The 17,424-nt window shown below is 42.0% G+C and overlaps 1 protein-coding gene and 1 long non-coding RNA gene across 6 annotated transcripts; both read right to left on the reverse strand.

Annotated features, from left to right (window-relative positions):
- Positions 1-15,892, reverse strand: LOC103383990 (transcription activator BRG1-like). Of its 5 annotated transcripts, none has more exons than XM_025058855.1 (34): positions 15,674-15,892; positions 15,106-15,238; positions 13,592-14,110; positions 13,193-13,291; positions 12,429-12,687; positions 12,168-12,294; positions 11,911-12,084; positions 11,475-11,648; positions 11,215-11,385; positions 11,034-11,081; positions 10,298-10,428; positions 10,006-10,063; positions 9,811-9,920; positions 9,308-9,455; positions 9,062-9,225; positions 8,915-8,981; positions 8,728-8,838; positions 7,971-8,213; positions 7,774-7,887; positions 7,542-7,649; positions 7,298-7,384; positions 7,046-7,092; positions 6,769-6,935; positions 6,498-6,661; positions 5,378-5,605; positions 5,183-5,260; positions 4,878-5,096; positions 4,508-4,770; positions 3,902-4,010; positions 3,434-3,535; positions 3,212-3,344; positions 2,883-3,022; positions 1,289-2,622; positions 1-1,250 (listed from the first exon to the last, which is right to left on the reverse strand). In XM_025058855.1, the coding sequence occupies exons 1-33, from the start codon at positions 15,890-15,892 to the stop codon at positions 2,587-2,589; spliced, it is 4,950 nt and encodes a 1,649-aa protein (XP_024914623.1). In that variant the 3' UTR covers positions 1-1,250; positions 1,289-2,586. The 5 variants fall into 5 exon arrangements, with proteins under 5 accessions (XP_024914623.1, XP_024914622.1, XP_024914621.1 ...); XM_025058854.1 differs by having other exon boundaries at positions 4,508-4,773; XM_025058853.1 differs by having other exon boundaries at positions 5,345-5,605.
- A 290-nt stretch (positions 15,893-16,182) lies between these two features.
- Positions 16,183-17,418, reverse strand: LOC112487533 (uncharacterized). The gene is made up of 2 exons (XR_003050694.1): positions 16,827-17,418; positions 16,183-16,736 (listed from the first exon to the last, which is right to left on the reverse strand). It is a non-coding gene; the product is annotated as an uncharacterized LOC112487533 (long non-coding RNA).
- Between the last annotated feature and the right edge of the window lie 6 nt (positions 17,419-17,424).

Here is a 17,424-nt window from a genome sequence, read left to right on the forward strand (position 1 = left end):
ACTTTTACAGTGTTTTTTTTAATTACATCTCAAATTCTGGCAATTTTGACACAATACAACAGAGAGTTCTTCGTAGGTTAGTGGCAAAAACATTGATGCTTTGGTTCTATGCTCGTTTTAGTAACCTTACACAGGAGAAAAGAGTTCAGTGTTGAACTTACAAGAGTTGTACACACATGCATGGACATAATTAAAAAAAAAAAAACAATAACAGAAAAACCCTGTGCAAAATATCCAACCACATTCAGCCATCAGACATTGGTAAGCAGAGAGGAGTCATGGTCCTTCTGGTTCTCTGACTCGAAATCACAAACAGAACCCATGGTGGCTATAAACATCAAATCCTAAAATCTCTACGGTTTAAATCAGAAGCAAATAAAGGTACAGTACTGATTGATATACAAAACCTCACGATTCCGATGTCGACAACAACAGTTATGTACTGCTAATACTGGAGGTTTAACAGGTAGGTAGCAGCAATGAGCAAAGAGTTTGTATTTACACACTGGACCGCACTGGACAGTGAGCCAGAAGATTCTACTTACCCTCAGTCAAATACCTGCAGTGGGAGGTCACACCCTGCACCTATTTCGAACATTCAGTCTTATCACACATATGTGACGTATGCACACAAGGTGACCTCCCAGTGGCTCAAAGTCGTTACAACACAGCCACAAAGTTAAAATTTTCATTCTCACATCATCTCTGGGTTCATTAGAGGACAAATACACACGTCAGAAATGCTGTTTTTCACCAAGGACATTTTGGTCCAATAAAGACTTAGCTCTTCTACGATTTACAAACAGAGACCGACTGCTTCCCTACAGCTACCCTGTCACTGTATAACATGTCAGATATCTCCTCGTGTCCTTAGTTAACTAAAGTAAAGTCTGTTCAGGGTGGACTGACTGCACCTGCACAGCCCTGGTTAGTGTCTAGAGCTGCAGCTGCCCCTGAAAATGTAAGACTTCACTCAGTCTGAACAGTTAAGCCACAGGGTTCCCCACAGAGAGAGCTGGTCAGCGGTACTGCCTGGTAGTGGGCGACCGGTCTTTGATACAAAAAAGGGTGGGGACCACTAAAGAGCCAGGACTTTTGAGGCGTGTTGTCTAGAGTCGTCTTGAAGACTGGGTGTGGCTGCTGTGTTATCTGGTTTCACACTCTCTACACTCATTCATCTTCCTGGAGGCTTGTTTCACCTGACGTTTTTACTGCCAGACCATAACCAGATCATTCAACCTCTGATGGACCTTTAACTGTATCCCAGATCATTCAACCTCTGATGGACCTTACTGTAACCTTACTGGACCTTACTTAACTGTATTTTCTAGTGTTTTTTCAGTCACTGTTTTCGCAGCTCCAGTTCATTTGCCCACCTTGTGCTCTAATTGACTGTAACTATCAATTAATGTAATTAACTATTAACTAAAAGAAGGACAATTTTATCTTTGTTGGACCAAATGTTCCCTTGTTTCTTCTACTAGTGCTGGAATTACTAGAGATTTGTGTTTTAAACAGATCGATTTTTTTCTCTGATAACTTTAATATTTAATTAAACAAAACCATTAATTACCTTAGATTAAAGGTTAATAAGTTAATACTAACATTCGGTTTTCAAGTTTTCTTGAAGGTAAATAAACAGAATAAATAAATAATTACAAATAAATAGTCAGTCAATAAATAGACAGTAATTACAAAAATAAAAACAAATAAAAGAAGGAATAAAACAGGTAAATAATAATATTATACAAATTCCTGGGTTGTTGTTTTAATGTTAGGGGTTAAAAGCTTCTGTCATGACTGTCTCTGATATAATAGAGAAGCTTAATGGTTCAAAGCGGTCAAAAAGTATTAAATAAAGACAATAAACCTGCGACCTACAGGTGAAGAAGACGTAAACCAGGATAAAATAAAAAAGTCACACCCTGGAAACCCTGTCGTTGTACTGTACATGGGCCTTGTAGTAGTCGTTTGGTTGGAGAGTATCTGAAAAATCACCCTCAGGTTTGTCGTTACAACTGTGGACTAACCGACCAATGGCATTACCATGGACAACCAAAGGAGGATTATTTGTTGAAGCATAACCTATTTTTTTTCCGTATCTGATCTAGAGTCTTTGAAAGAAGCCCTTAAATGATGTACGTGGTTGGTAAAACTGTCCTATAATTATTTATAAAAACAGTTTGGACTGTACAACAGAGGGGTGGGCTGCAACTGGCAAAACATTTAGTTTGAAACAATTCTTTTATTTATTTTAATAACTAATGCCTTTGTTTTAGTACTAACTAATGGGACTGGTCAATTTATTGGTCTGTACATTTGTAGTCAGTGTTTTTAAAACAGATGTTCTGTCTTTAAGAGTGGCTCAGTTTTATTATCTTTTATTACCTCGTTCACATTTGTTTTTCTTTTTTTTTTTTACTGACGAGAGAACACTATAATCATGTTTTTTTTTGTCCTTGTAAAATTTAATTTTAGTGCTCTTCAATTTGGAATGGAGTTGTGAAAAGGTGTATCTGTATTTACTGTGTATGTGATGCTGAGTTAGAGGAATATCTCTTCATCTTCCTCTCTTCCTGTCTCCGTTTAAGACTCTTCATCAGTTGCACTCGGAGAACGTTCCTGAGAACAGAAACGAGACAAATGTTGTTCAACATAAAAGGTTTGTTGCTTGTCAGTCGTGATGTAACAAATGTACAAAATGTACATGACACACAAAACAACAGTGAGACCTTCTGGTTGACTATTACACACAACATCTCTGTGAGGCTGCAAAATACCTCCACACACTACTTACATAGGACTAAAAAGGACCAGAAAGTAAGATCTGAATCATGGATTATAATCTCTAGCTCTATAATCCAAGACTCAACATCATCTACCTCTTCCTGTTCATCCTCAGAGTCGTCATCGCTGACCACAGGTTTGGCTCTGGTGCGTCCTGTTCTCCTGTTGCGACCCTTTCCTCGATCTCCACCTTTATCCTTTTTACCCAATCGGATCTTCACCCTTACTGAGCGTGCTGTAAATGATTGAAAATGTAAATGGAATTACGTCTAAGATCCAAAAAATGGTCCTAAAAAGGTACTATTTTAAAATTGAAGAGAAAAATGTATGGTTGTTTTGTCTTGCTTGAACAGACACAGTGGCAGCAGCGAGTGTGAAATGACAACATGTAGATATCACAGTATGAAGGTCAGTCATTTTTTACATTCAGACTCTGATCCTTCGTCATGCTCCTCCTCTTCTTCTTCACTTTCCTCTCCCTCACTCTCCTCTTCCTTCTCGATCTTTTGCCTCAAACTTGAGAAGACGGACTGCAGAACAATAGAGTCTTCATATATCTATTCACAGGAGGGAAGTGGGTCAAAAAAGGTTTGGTTTTTTCAAACAAGTTTTGAGATTCTGGAGGAAACCAGATGTTTGATCTCACCAGTGATCCTTCCAGGTTGAAGGTCTGGGCATTCTGGAACAGCAGCATCACATCTCTCTCCAGGTCACCCAGGCTGCGGTAGCGATGATTCCTGATCCTTTCCTAGTGGTTCACAGTAGCAGTTCACAGTACGTTAGAACGACACTTCTATATCTGAACTAGAGAAATACTCTACTAGAGAAAATGCTAAATTTGATCCACTGATACTGATTTTTGTTGATTTTTATTTCCTTCAACTGATAGCTTATACAAAAATGTAAGTGTTTTCTATATTTCCTTTTCCAGATTAGGCTGGTGTTACATACTATAATTAATTTTGATACAACATCTACAAAGATCTTTTTCTGTATTCTATGGCTCAGACAAGTGGCTGTTTGGAGCAATGTCTATAAAAAGCTGCCTGAAGTACCACAGGAGATAATCGGATTGTTAAACACTGATTTAAAACAACCATCTCCTTATTTTTACCTTGATTTTTCTGAAGTCCACGGGTTTGCGGATTAGCTCGTAGTACTCGGGAAGTTCTTTTCGGGAAGGCAGTTGAATGAATACCTCACTCAAGAGACGCCCGCTGGCACTGCAAGAGAACAGATGAGAAGGAACAGGTCGTTGTCAGTTATTCCACATGCACTGTTTTATTAAAGGCTTCAGGCTCAGATTCAGTCTGTGGCTGTTTCTGTTTCAACAAGATTTCTATTTCTGTCAATCTGCCTAACACTGATCAACACTTAAAAGGATAAAACACAATGTATTATTATAGTTTATGGTGTCACACAGAAAGTTAAGCATCAACCTGTTAAAGCTGTTTAGCAAAGCAAGCACATTCTTAACTGTCAATACAGTAAAAATCTGTTTCAGAAAGTTATTCATCCAACAATGGGGAAATTAACAAAGTCTAAACATGACGGACATTTGATAATAGTATTAAAAAGTAAATTGAGGCAAAACACGGACTTCAGAAGTCAAATTGATATAGTCTGACTGCAAAACACATAATTTCAAAACTTATGTTTTGACTTAATAATAAGTGATTAACTGTTAACAGAGATCATTATGAGGTTAATATTTTTCTACCTGTCTTTATATTTAATGACAGCATCCACGATCTTCCTCATCTTCTTTGTGAGGGACGGTGGATTTGGGGAGAGTTTCTCAGCAGGGGGTCGCCCCCTCTTCCTCTGCCTCTTTATATCATCATCTTTGTCCCCTCGTCCTCGTCCCCCGGAGGAAGACGAAGGACCAGGAAGATCCAAGTCACGGTCTCTTTTCCTCTTGCGGGTTGTCTTTTTGTGCCGTACCTCTTCCTCCATCTCCTCCAGGGTGCCTTCCTCTATGGCCTGCTCAAGATGAATACAAATAAATAGAGTGTAAGAGCGTGACATTCAAAGTGAAATTTCATTTCCCTGGATTTGAGTTTGGATTCTTCCTCTGCTTTGCTGAAAACCTTGAGCCACTGCTTCTCCGTCAGTGAGTCACTGTAGTCCACCTCCTTTCGCTGTCGTGAGCCTCTTCCAAACATCTTCTCTTCCTCCTCCTCACAGGTAAGACGCTCCACCTCCGCATCATCTTTCATGATCCAGGTGGGGAGCTCATCCTCCTCCATCAGACGAGGTTTCCGCCGGGGGTTTCGAGCGTCCTCCCGCCTCCGGTCAAGGTCCATGCGCTCAATGATAAACCAGGGAATTCAATTAGAAATAAAGGCTGAAGGCTGAAGGCTGTAGGCCAAGACTGAGCTGAATGTGTATTTACCATAAACTGGTCAAACTCCTCCTCGCTCCTGGCGATCATCTGGTTAACTGTCTCATCATCTGGCACCTCATCTTCTTCCTGCATATAAAAGAAATACATTGGTGGAAAGAGCATAGGAAGAACAATCCTCTGAAATTGTGTGTATCTGGTACAAGCACACACATTCATGCGAACAGACACTTCTGGACCCCAGACCTCATCTTGTTCCTCATGTTCCAGGATGGCCTGCAGAAAAGCTCTGCGCTCATGGCTGGAAGACTTTTGATCAAACATTCCTGCCTGAATGACTTTTTGGTCCACATTTAGCTTGTACTTAGCAGCAGCCAGGATTTTTTCCTCCACGCTGTTCACAGTGCAAAGGCGCAGAACACGCACCTCATTCTGTTGACCGATACGGTGAGCTCTGTCCTGAGCCTGCAGGTCCTGGAGAAACATTTACATGAACAAATAAAAACAGCTTGTGCCTGTATGGTCACCTTAACCATAAATAAGTAAGCAACTCAATTCCAATTCTAAAGTTGCATTCTACATGTTCATTTTAAGGATGTTTTTTTTACCATGTGTTTAGACTCTGATCCAACATCTTTGGTTTGGTGGTTATTGTTTTCAAAGATTTTTTTCACCTCTCTCTTTACCATATAAATGCTCTTTCAATAATGCAATAAATTAAATGCAATGACCACTGTGGCTCTCTCCTCGAAAGGTTCCCATGATGCCTTTGCCTCTGCTAATTCGTCATAGAGTTGAGCAGCTGCGGTCAGCTGTTACAGCATCAGTAGACATGAGGTGGTCCAGTATCAGTCAATCCACTGTGTCTCAGACATGAACTAAAGATCACATCACCAGAACTTTTATGTCTCTCCACAGATTAATTGCTCTGTGTCCATTTTTAACCGGTCTGTTTTGCCGTACCTACCTACCGTCAGTGAAAAACACACTGCAGAAGCCTTCCGAATGAAAACACTGAAAGACTAAGAATCAATGAAAAACAGTGAATAACAATGACAGTGTTTTGAGCCAAACAGCACCAAGTGTTGAAAAGCAGTGTGTCAGTACATTGAACAATCAAACCTCATAAGAAACCCCATTCTATACAAATCACATAGAAAAAATATAGATTAAAATTCACTTTACACATACATGTGTATTATCCCAAGTTGCTGGATAAAGACCAGTTACCAAGGTGCTACTGAAGCAGCTCCACTATCAGACACACTGTTGAATCCCATTCTTATTTTTTTTTCTTATATTATAATTATAATGAATGTGTTAGTGTGTTTTTCCTTAGGAAAACCAAAGCACCGGAGCATCAGACCTGATGTGGGTTCCAGTCCGAGTCAAAGATGACCACAGTGTCAGCAGACTGCAGGTTGAGCCCCAGGCCGCCAGCTCTTGTACTGAGGAGAAAAATGAAGTACTCTGACTCAGGATCGTTGAACGTCTTCAGTAACATTCCTCTGTCCTCGGCCTTCGTCGTACCTGTCGGACAGAGACGGTGGCAGAGAGAGTAAAACAAACAACGTCACGGTAGTCAAAAACTCTGGGCAGTGATGGAATGGACACAAACAAAACGAACACGTTCACACCGTCCAACCGCAGGTACTTGAAGCTGCGGTAGGCGAAGTAGTCCTCCATAATGGTCATGAGGGAGGTCATCTGACAGAAGAGCAGGACTTTGTGGTTTGTAGCTCTCAGTTTGGGTAGGATGCGATCCAACACCTCAAACTTTCCTGATGCTCTGTACAGGTCAGGACTGAGAAATGACATGAAAAGCTTTGTGTAAGTGACTGTGCGTGCTTGTCTTGGTCTGTGTGTAAATGTGGAAACAGGAGAGGAGGTAGGAAACAGGGGGCTTAGACTCACCCCTGAACAATCCCACCAGAGAATCCTAAATGTTCAGAGAAAGACTCCTGGAAAAACAGATGTGTGTTTATTCTGTACGTACTAAGGTGAACATTTAGTTTTCTTGGACAGTCATCTTATATTTAATGCTAAGTGTTTTCCTAAATAACAATCAGGCTGCACTCACACTAACCACCTGTGTACAGACCTGCTGGCCCTGTGGTGTCAGTGCACCCTGATTGTTCTTTTTCATATGGGGTGGCTCAGTGGTACCTCTATTTGCTGGAACATGTAAGGGTGGTTACAGATCTTCCTCAGCTGCATGATGGTGTTCATCAGTGTCTTCGTGCCTCCTTTACCCTGGTCAACACAGTGAGGTAAATCATTACGCATAAAATTACTGGAATTACTTTCATAATTTTCAAACCTTATTCTGGAAATTTTGATATAGAGAAATAGCTCTAGGATAAAATAAGAGTTAGAAAAAAAAAACAAAGAAGGTTTTCCTCAGCATCACCTTCTTGTCTTTCTCTGATCCATCAGTCAGAAGAACTCCCTTGGCCTGCATGTGTCTGTATAACACTCTCTGAAGAGATGACATGTCACACTTGATCACGTACTCCACCTAAAAGTGAAGAGACACATCGCCTGTTAAAGGAACCAAAGAGTGGGAAACATATATTCAGACTATGTAGCTCTGTGTGTTTTTCCCATCTATAACTAGATGTGTTACGTGTGTAAAACCATTCCTTCTCTGGAAGCTGTGCCTCCACTTCTTTCTTTAATCTGCGCAGCAGGAAGGGGCGGAGCACTTTGTGGAGACGGCGAATGATCAAGATGGTTTCTTCTTCATTAAGGTCCACCTAGAAGGAGAAACAAAGGCATTTATCTGCTGATCACAATCAACACTTGCAGACTGCAGTGTTAGTGACAGAGTTCTCCACACCTTCTCTCCAGTCATGGCAAAAGGGGCGTTGAACCACTGCTCAAATGTGCTGCAGCTCTTGAAGATGGTAGGCAGCAGGAAGTTGAGCAGCGCCCAAAGCTCAGGCAGTTTGTTCTGCAACGGCGTTCCTGTGAGGAGGACTCGCCGCGGGGCCAGATAGTGTGTGTTAAGAACTTGGGTCAGTTTGCAATGGTGGTTCTTCATACGGTGGCCCTCGTCCACGATCATGTACTTCCAACGGATCTGGTGAGGATGACACAAGGACAGGACAACGTCCAGATGAAGCGCCGGGCTCTGATGTTCTACAACTTCTCTTCATAGAAAACTCAATCTACTCCATGGAAGGAGTTTGTCTCCAGTGTGTCCTCATGTCCCACACAGGTTTGGTCCAACAGGTGGGAAACTCCCTTGGCTGAGCTGAATACCCACCTTGCAGCACAGTCAGGAAGCCTATATGCCTACATGAGTGCATGGCAGCATGATGGTCACAGAGGACAAAGGGAGACGTGGTTAACAGGCGGTGTCAGTGTGATGCAGGACCTAGGAGAGAGCACTGAAATGCAGCACACAGGGCAGTCAGATTGGCTACAGCATTTTGGGAGCGGGTGGGGATTTGGGATTATGGCAGACATAAACAAACCAAAAATGTGTACAAATAACTAGTACAAATGTGTACATATTTAGAGAGAAATGTTTTCATGAAAATTGTCTTTGTTGGGAATTCCCTTCTACATGTGTTTGTTCCTCCTCATCTCACCTTGGCTAATACTTGTTTATCCTTAATGATATACTCGTAGGTTGTCAGCAAAACGTTAAACTTCCCGCTCCGCAGCTGGGGAACAAAGGCTCTTCTGGCAGCAGGAGACCCCTGAGAGCCAACATGGGGTTAGCCTTGATATAATGTTATAAACTCAACACTTTTATCAAAGTGCACCGTTACTAACCTTGTAGGAGACTTTGACCACCGTTGGTGCCCATTTGTCGAACTCGTACACCCAGTTAGAAAGAGTCCTGTTGGTGAAGCATGATGAAGTTTCAAAGTGAATAAATAATGAGTCAAAACAAAAAACATCTTAGAAGATTCAGCTCACGATAGCGGTACGATGATGAGGTACGGTCCATTGAGACGTTTGTGCTCCATGAGGTAAGTGATGAGGGCAATGGTCTGAATGGTTTTTCCCAAACCCATCTCATCGGCCAAGATCCCGTTAAGATTGTTGTTGTAGAGCGAGACCAGCCACTCCAGACCTTTAATCTAACAGGAAGAGTCAGATGATTAAAACATTTATTTCTGAAAAAAAAAGCAAAAATTGCGTGATTGTCAGGGGTTTTTTTACCTGATATTGTTTGAGTTGTCCATTTATCAGCAGAGTGGACTGTTTCTCCACTTTCTCTGTCACAGCGTGGGCCACAGAGTAATAGGACTGGAGCCCACGGGCAAAGGCCGCACCACTGTACTCGTCGTCCACATCCTGCTTAGCATTCCTAGGAAATAAAAGGGGAATTAGCAGCCTGAAGTCCCACATGTACAAATGTTTTAGATTCCTATGAAAATCTATTTTAAATATATATATATTTTTTAAGTTTAAATACATTTATATATTTTACTCTTTTATTCATGAAATAAGCAAACAGACTCAATGATCGCATGGTGAGCAACATGATGTGCATTTAATCACCAAACTTATAATATATAAATATGTATGTTGAGTTTATATTAATACATATATTGTAATGTTTTCAATGAAGGTTAATCAATTGAGAGTCTGGTCATTTGAACAGGAGTGAAAAATTAAAAATGTAAAAAATGGACTGTATCCAGTGTGGTTATGACTCTTACTCAATGATGTGTAGAACGTCTACTTCTGACACATCCTCACTGTCTGGGTCTGTAATCTTCTTCTTCTCATCCACTGCAACTGCTGAGGGCTGTGGCTCCTCCTCCTCCTCCTGCCAAATACAGTAAGGAGCAGTGTGTCAATGACTGGGGTGAGGGCTGTTTATCAAACATGAGATTTAGAAATGACACAATCACCTCCTCCTCTTCCTCCTCCTCACTGTCCTCGCTGTCTGATCTTGGAGCCACTTCATAGCTGGACATGACAGATCACATATCAAAACCAGTCGTCGTCGTCGTCGTCGTCGTCATCATCATCATCATCATCATCATCATCATCATCATAATGTCATTGTGTAAATGCAGTCTTGGTGGAACATAACAGATCCTTAATATTTGAACATTATTTCACAGACATTTTATTACTAGGCTCAATACAGTACACTAAGTTTGTATGTTCATGTGTACTGCACTGTACCACTGGTCTTACCCAGGGTTCATCTCCAGCCAGGTTTCCAGCTGTCCAGCTTTAGGAGCATCTATGCCTGTTAGGATGTTTCCACTGTCCACGTGGATAACCTTCACAGGAAGGTCACTCATCTGACTGGTCTCATCCAGAGGCTGCAGATAAAGTGAGCGTTTAACATTTACCACTGACTAGTTTAATGGAACTGCGGTAAAAGGTAAAATGGCTGAAGAAAATGTGACAAATCCACAGACAGTTGGACTGAGTATAAATGGAAATCATAACACACTGCTGAAATACCACGACAAAAAGTAAAACTGGCTCGTGTTAACTGTAGCATTAGTTGTCTTATTACAATGACCCACTTATCAGCTGACTGTCACAATTGTCAAATTGGTTTGTGAGGAGACTGTAGAGCAGCATTTTTTAACCTTGGGGTCATGACCCCATGTTGGGGCGCCTGGAATTCAAATGGGGTGGGGGATGAAATGTCAATATAACAGGCTGCAGGTGGGCACAGCAGACCATGACAAAGATCAATCCCTAAGGCTTTGAGTGATATTGGAGCTATGCTTTGTTGATAGGTTGTCTCCATGGAGAACCACCAGGAGTAACAGAGTACCTGATGAGGCTGCTCTGGAGTTATGTGTATTTAGAAGTGTTCTTTTGCCATGAGCTAAAAGCACTGTTTGTTACACTTTGTCGACATTTGGTGAAAATTGGTCTTTAAAGTTAATCGTCTATCTGTGCAACACCTCACCTCTCCATCAGGTCCCAAAGCAGGAGTCTGACCTTCAGCATTCTCCAACTGAAACACAAATTTGTTAAATGAATGAGAAAAAGAGTATAAAAATGCATAACTATATATATATCTATATATCTATAGATATATGTATATATATAAATACTGTATACATAGTATCCATGTTGGTTTTCTGTACCTTCTTCTTCTTCTTTTTCTTCTTCTTCTCCTTCAGGGCCTGTGCAGCCTTGTGGGCTCGGACCAGCTCAGTGAGGTTGGCCACATACTCGTCAGTCTGCTGCAGCAGGTAGGCCAGACGTTTGTCCTTCTTTTGGTCAATTAGTTTACGGTATCCCTCCTCATCCTCTGCCTGGGAATAGATAAATATCACAGTAGATCATACAGCAGCACTGACTGGTGTCACAGCAGGGTGTTGGTGCAATCCTGGTTTCCTCCTACCATTAGTCTCCTCATTCTTTCTTTCTCAATACGTTCATTCTCCTTCTTCTGCTCTCGCTCCGTGTTGGCGTGGTAGGTGGCAACTGCTTTGGTCAGTTTTTGAATTTTGCCTGTGATTGAACGGTGGTACTCCTTAAAGTCTTTGGCGTGCTGAAGGATGCTGTTGAGGTACTCCTGAGGTCACAGTGAGACAAGGGGATCAGACGAAGATGAGAAAACACAGGAGGGAAAAGAAATCACATGAAGGACTGTATATCTCACTGGTTTAAAGAGTGGAATTTATTCAAACTAATATTGAATGAAGAAGGAAATGTTTAGCTCGACAGCTTTTTCGTGTCACAAATGAATGTTTAATGTTTTATGAATGAGGTTCAAATAGATACATTTTCTGAAAAAGCTTCTTAAAAAAACACTGATCTGTGATCGTCTGTTCTACCTGATGCTTCTGCCTGCGTTTGCGCTCCTGCTCAATCTTCTGCTGTTTCTCCAGTTTCTCCGTGATGCGAGCCTCACGCAGAGACTGACGTTTGCTTCGCTTGTAAGCCTTGGCATCCAGGGCAGTTTCTAGAGCCGTGTCGCGGCGCATGCACACCACCACTTCTTGACGCAACTGTAACAGGCAAAAGACTTCTTCACAGAGGGAAAGTGTGACGCTGTAAAGTGAATATTCAGGTGATATAGCACACGTTCTACCTGTCTTTGGAAGTTGAGCAGTCGAAGAGCTTTCAGCTCTATTGTAGCTTTGGTACGTAAATCACCAGCCAGAGAACCAGGAAGGTTCTCCAGTTCTGCGATGCGGTGAGTGATACGAGCTTGTAACCTGAGAATAAAGATAAACAAGCTAGACTACTTGAAACAGTAATCAGTTCTGTACTTCCACATAATTTGGAACACCAACCTAAGTACAAAAGAGTAAAGTAAAGTCACATCCTTTAAGGCCTTTACTAATTGTACCTGTACTCCCTCTCCTGCAGTATCTCCACTGGGTCCAGGCCGCAGGGTTTTTGAATCGGGGTGATACGGTTCTGCTTGGTGTGGTAAGGCATCATGGCAGTAGGCTGTGAAGGCTGGCCAGGAGACTGTGTCTGTGGAGGCATCACTGGAGAGGCAGCCGGGGGAACTGACGGAGGTGCTGGAGACGGCCGGCCAGTTGGCTGTGGGGGGATCAGCTTCTGTGGTGCATTTAAGGGAGCTGCTGCATTGACCAGTGGACCTGACACCACAAAACCAGTAACCAGAGGAATCGATGTCAGTAAATCCTGCTGCTGTTTTTAACAGTGATAGGTAGGTAATATTTTGGCACAACAATGAACGCTGTAGATTCTTTAACTGGGACGTCAAAAGTTAAGTTTTTGAGGAACAACACTTTGCGTTTGGGTTATTAGGTGGAATCAAACCTGAAACCACTGTAGTAAAGACTGCTGTCCATCCACAGAGCCACCACGGCCCCTCAAAAATAAAGACTGATAACAATCACCTGAATGTGTCTGCAAATATTTATATAACAATTGAATTCTTTACTTTTATGGAAGAGAAATGTTCTATAGTTGCTAAAGATCTTAGCATAAGATACTCAGAGCAATTCAACCTAAGTACTGCTGTACAACTGATATGATATCCTGTAAAACTGAACTTGGTTTCAAAGTTCCAACTACAGTTGTAGTTGGAAATCCCTATCTGATGGTGAACTTCTTTGACTTTACAGCCAAAAGACTTACTTTCAGGCCAGGACTTTGGTGGTCCGTTTGGGTTCTGTCCCTGCATCCCAGTTGGGGTTCCTGACGGACCTGGTGGAGGCATGGTGGATCCCATTAAACCTACAAAAAAGAAGAAGAAATAATATCCTTAAGACAAATGCAATGTACTCAGTATATGGATCTCTTGTAGCTTCAAAATGCAAGTCTGGTGCCCCCTACTGTGAGAAACAGTGTATTTATTAGCACTGGTATCACCTGTGTTAGAAATTAAGTTCAGGAAATAGAGTGAATCAACAGTGGACTTTAAGGTATCAACTTTAATGGTTGAGCAAAAAAACATTTGGGAAATGTCAGCTTTTCTGACTGAATGGAAAATGGAAAACATTTCACTCTGAAGTTTTTATTTTTCAGTATACTCACCATGAGCTCGTCCGTAGCCAGCGCCCATTGGGCCAGGCCCTGGGACAGGTCCTGCTGGACCTCCTCCAGCCCCAGGACCCAGGTTTGGCATGGGCTGCTGCTGCATCCCAGGCATTGGTCTCTTCCCTTGGACGGCCATCTGCAGATGGTCTGGCAAAGGCTGACCTCGAGCCAACATCTTATATGCCATGATCTGAGCTCTAAGTTGGTGGAGTTGGTTCTGATTAAATGGTGTCGGACCACCTGGGCCCACTGGGCCAGTGAGACAACCAGATTCTAGGCCGGCCCCAAGACTTGATCCAAGACTGGATCCTGAGCCAGAGGAGCCTGGTGGAGCAGATCTGTTGTTGGAACCAAGTGTGTGCTGATCTCCACCAGGGCCCTCTAAAGGTGTAGAGGTAGAAATTGGGCCTGTAGAGGAGGACGAAGAGGACGACGGGGGCATCAAAGGACCAGACGGGGGCCCATTTGAGGGGACGGGACTGGAATGGTCCGAGCCACCTAATGGAGAGTGATAGCCTAGGCACAGACAAAAACAAAATAGATATAAAAATGTAATTACAATTATTTTTTCAGGACTTAGTATATTTTTAAAATCCATTTTAAAATCACTTTTAATTACCAGAACCAAAAGTTGTTAGGATTTAACTTTTTAACACTTTTTTAACATACATGGATAAAAATCAATGTCTGAAACACACCTGTAAAAAGCTAAGACTAATACTGAAAACATCACAGCTACAGACTTCACTGTAGCTCAGTCCTTTCACATCTCCCCAAAACAAAGTCACAGATAAAGCCTACATTATGATGGGGTATAATCGTTGATATGCAGACCTGAAAGTTTCATTGTCAATACAAACAAATATTTATTTTGTGACATGCTTTTGTGATTTTGAGATTCTAAACTTCCATGCAGTAGTTTGCAGGTTTAATTCCTTGCCTTGATATTAGAAAAATGTATTTGGTTTCTCTTCCAACCTTTTCCTTATGTGTGATCCATGTCCACATTTTCTCGCCTGTTATTTCCTAAAGCTTTAACCTGTGACTCACTGTGTCTAAGTGTCTTGTTTGTTTGTTTCACAACAGACAGCCTCAAAGCTTTTAAGTGTGGTGTGAATACAATCATTCCTCCACAGAAAGTCCATGGTTTAGAACAATTATTCTCAAGGAATGAGCCAGGACTCACACGTGAAGCAGAGTCTTCTTCCCTCTCTTACTTTTAGATGAATAAAAAACAGCATCGCATCATGATGCGTTTTATTATGTCGTCCTAATCTGGACGGTTTGTTTAACTGTTCAAATCAATGTCAGGGCTGAAATATGTTGGTTATTTCATGTCAAGGTTGTGTTCAGCGCCGGTCTGTTGAACAATCCTGATCATGATGGATGACTGATGTTAAACTCAGCAGTCCCCATGACTCAAACACTCGAGGAAGGCATGCCAAAAAGGAACACGCACTCTCTTACCCAATACTGAACAGGACAGTGTTGCTCAAGTGAGGCACTCCTACCTTGTGAGTGTTGGTCCAGAGGACTGGGTGGAGGCCCCATACCACCGTGGCCGCTCTGTCGCATGGACAGTCCCTTCATCTGACTAAAGCGGCTCTCCTCACTCAAGCTCTTCTCATGCAGGCTTTCCATAGGCTGTGAGAACATTTATATGTCAAGATGGAAATATTGGTTTGGGCATAAACACTTGTTCTCTATCAATTTTTAGGAAATACTTTTTGCCTAGTGTTTCACTGTTTTTGCATGACTGAGACATATAACTGTAGAATAACATGAACTATTAGGTAAAACACATTGTGTCTTATGCTAGCCACACTAAACAGTGTTCTCTCTTAAATTTTTAACTGATTAACTAATTTATTAATTAATGAAAACTGTTTCCCATTATGAGACTTTTAAGGGCTACAAAAATAAGCACACGTTTGTCTGAACCATCAGTGTTTCTCACACATTATAAACCGATGAGTTTGACATTCTGTACTCATGTGATGCAATCATTCATCAGCCCAATTATAAATGACAAAGACAGTGTTTCCTAATGGGACAGTGCATTGGTAACAGGATCCTCACTTTGTGCAGAGCATGCATGTTGTCCTGACCATATCCAGAAGGCCCTGGCTGAGAGTGTCCAGAGGATGGAGGACCAGGGCTGGGACCCATCATGCTGTGGGAGGAACCTGGAGAGGGCCCAGGGCTGGGACCCAGCATTGCACCAGGGGAGGGCCCCGGACCAGGAGAAGGACCTGGGCGTGGGGTGCCCACCATGGGGGGTGGATCTGGTGTGGACATGTCTCTGGATCTCCTGCCTTGGAGTGAACAGTGGAGGACAGAATAAAGAATAATCTATGCAAAACTCAAAATAAGAATATGATACATATAATAACAATAACAAATAAGCACACGTCTGAGTTCTTTATTGATTCGAAAGCCTACCAAGATTTAACACAGTGAACATAATATTTGACTTTAATTTTCTAAATAAGGAAGGCGACAAAATAGAGGAAACATTTGTAGGGATGGTGTTTTTTTTTTTGAAGGCGACAAAATAGAGGAAACATTTGCAGGGATGGTGTATTTTCTTCTGCGCCTGTCAGAGAGAGGACTGTCTGTACCTGCTCTGCTGCGACAAACCGCTCGTTGCGTCTGAATGTTTAAATAGCTGCAGCTGGACTGAAGATAAATGCCGGCAAATAATCACATATCCACATGAACACAGACGTGGCTGGGAAACATCCTCAGAAACAAAATGACAGCGCTTCTTGTTGAATTATATATAAATGAATGAGGGGAATGGCGGACCGTGCTTGTGCGACTGACCTACCCGCGTCAGCAGGACGCACGGTCCCGGCCGCACGTCGGTGCTCCCCGGCGGGTTTCTGCGGGAGAAGTAAGAAGGAGCAAAACGGCCACAATTAGCGCTCTGACGCTCTTTTTAATGTGCCTCCGAGTCTCGATGTGTTCAGACGTGCTTGGAGCGCCCCCTCCACTGCTCTCATGACCGAATGTCTAGTCACTGCTGCGGTGATCTGCGCATGTGTGCGCAGCGACGACAGTGCTGAATTCAAACAGGGCGTCAGGATGGAGTTAAAGGCTCATTCTGCTGAAGCTCCGTAACACGAACACTGTTTTATGGCTGAAAAGTAACAATTAACAGTTTATTACATGTATACTTGACACACAATTATTTACAAACTGTCTGTGTAATAAACAGGGAAATTTATACCAGCGCTACAAGCGTTTTTATGTAGCTGCAGTTTGTGCCTTCATCTTCCAGTACATGCTAATTCCTCTTTGTGATCACACCTGTGAGAGCACTGATGAAAGGAAGTGCCACAAGCTTCTCTTGAAGTCCTTCATTGACAGCCATTTTCCCCCTCATTCTTATTGGAAATCTGAGGGGAAATACATGACATGTTAATGTATTCATGAAAACCAACACTAAATAATCAATGTACAGAAACAACTGAAAAACAAAAAACTGTTACACAGCAGTAAAATGTCTGTGTATGTTCTCATCCACACTATACCTATTACCATACAGTAGTGTTTCCAAAACTTATTTTCTGGGGACCCATATTTTAAAAGTCACAAACTTTCACGACCCAAGTCAATAGACATTATTCGTAAACTCCTGGGAAACATGAGGCTAGATGACCCAAAACAAAAACAAAAAACGGCCCAGTCTATGGGAAACAATGCCATACACTGTGTTCAACTGAAGGAACAAATGAGCAAAAGATAAAAACTGAATTGTGATTCCAGTGTTTTAATTTTCATCAGGTAGACAAGTCATCATCAGTAGTGCAGGAGGAGCCTTCATG

The sequence above is a fragment of the Cynoglossus semilaevis genome, chromosome 9, assembly GCF_000523025.1.
Source record: "Cynoglossus semilaevis isolate Cse_v1.0 chromosome 9, Cse_v1.0, whole genome shotgun sequence".
Classification (NCBI taxonomy): Eukaryota; Metazoa; Chordata; class Actinopteri; order Pleuronectiformes; family Cynoglossidae; genus Cynoglossus; species Cynoglossus semilaevis.

Bases quoted from the DNA above. Each gene is read 5' to 3' on its own strand.
- LOC103383990 (XM_025058851.1), bottom strand. From the start codon at position 15,892: ATGTCCACACCAGATCCACCCCCCATGGTGGGCACCCCACGCCCAGGT. The intron at 12,295-12,428 runs GTACAATTAGTA...CTTTATTCTCAG, and splicing joins CTGCAGGAGAGGGAGTACAG to GTTACAAGCTCGTATCACTC. The intron at 6,662-6,768 runs GTGTGAACGTGT...TCTGTCCGACAG, and splicing joins CAAGTACCTGCGGTTGGACG to GTACGACGAAGGCCGAGGAC.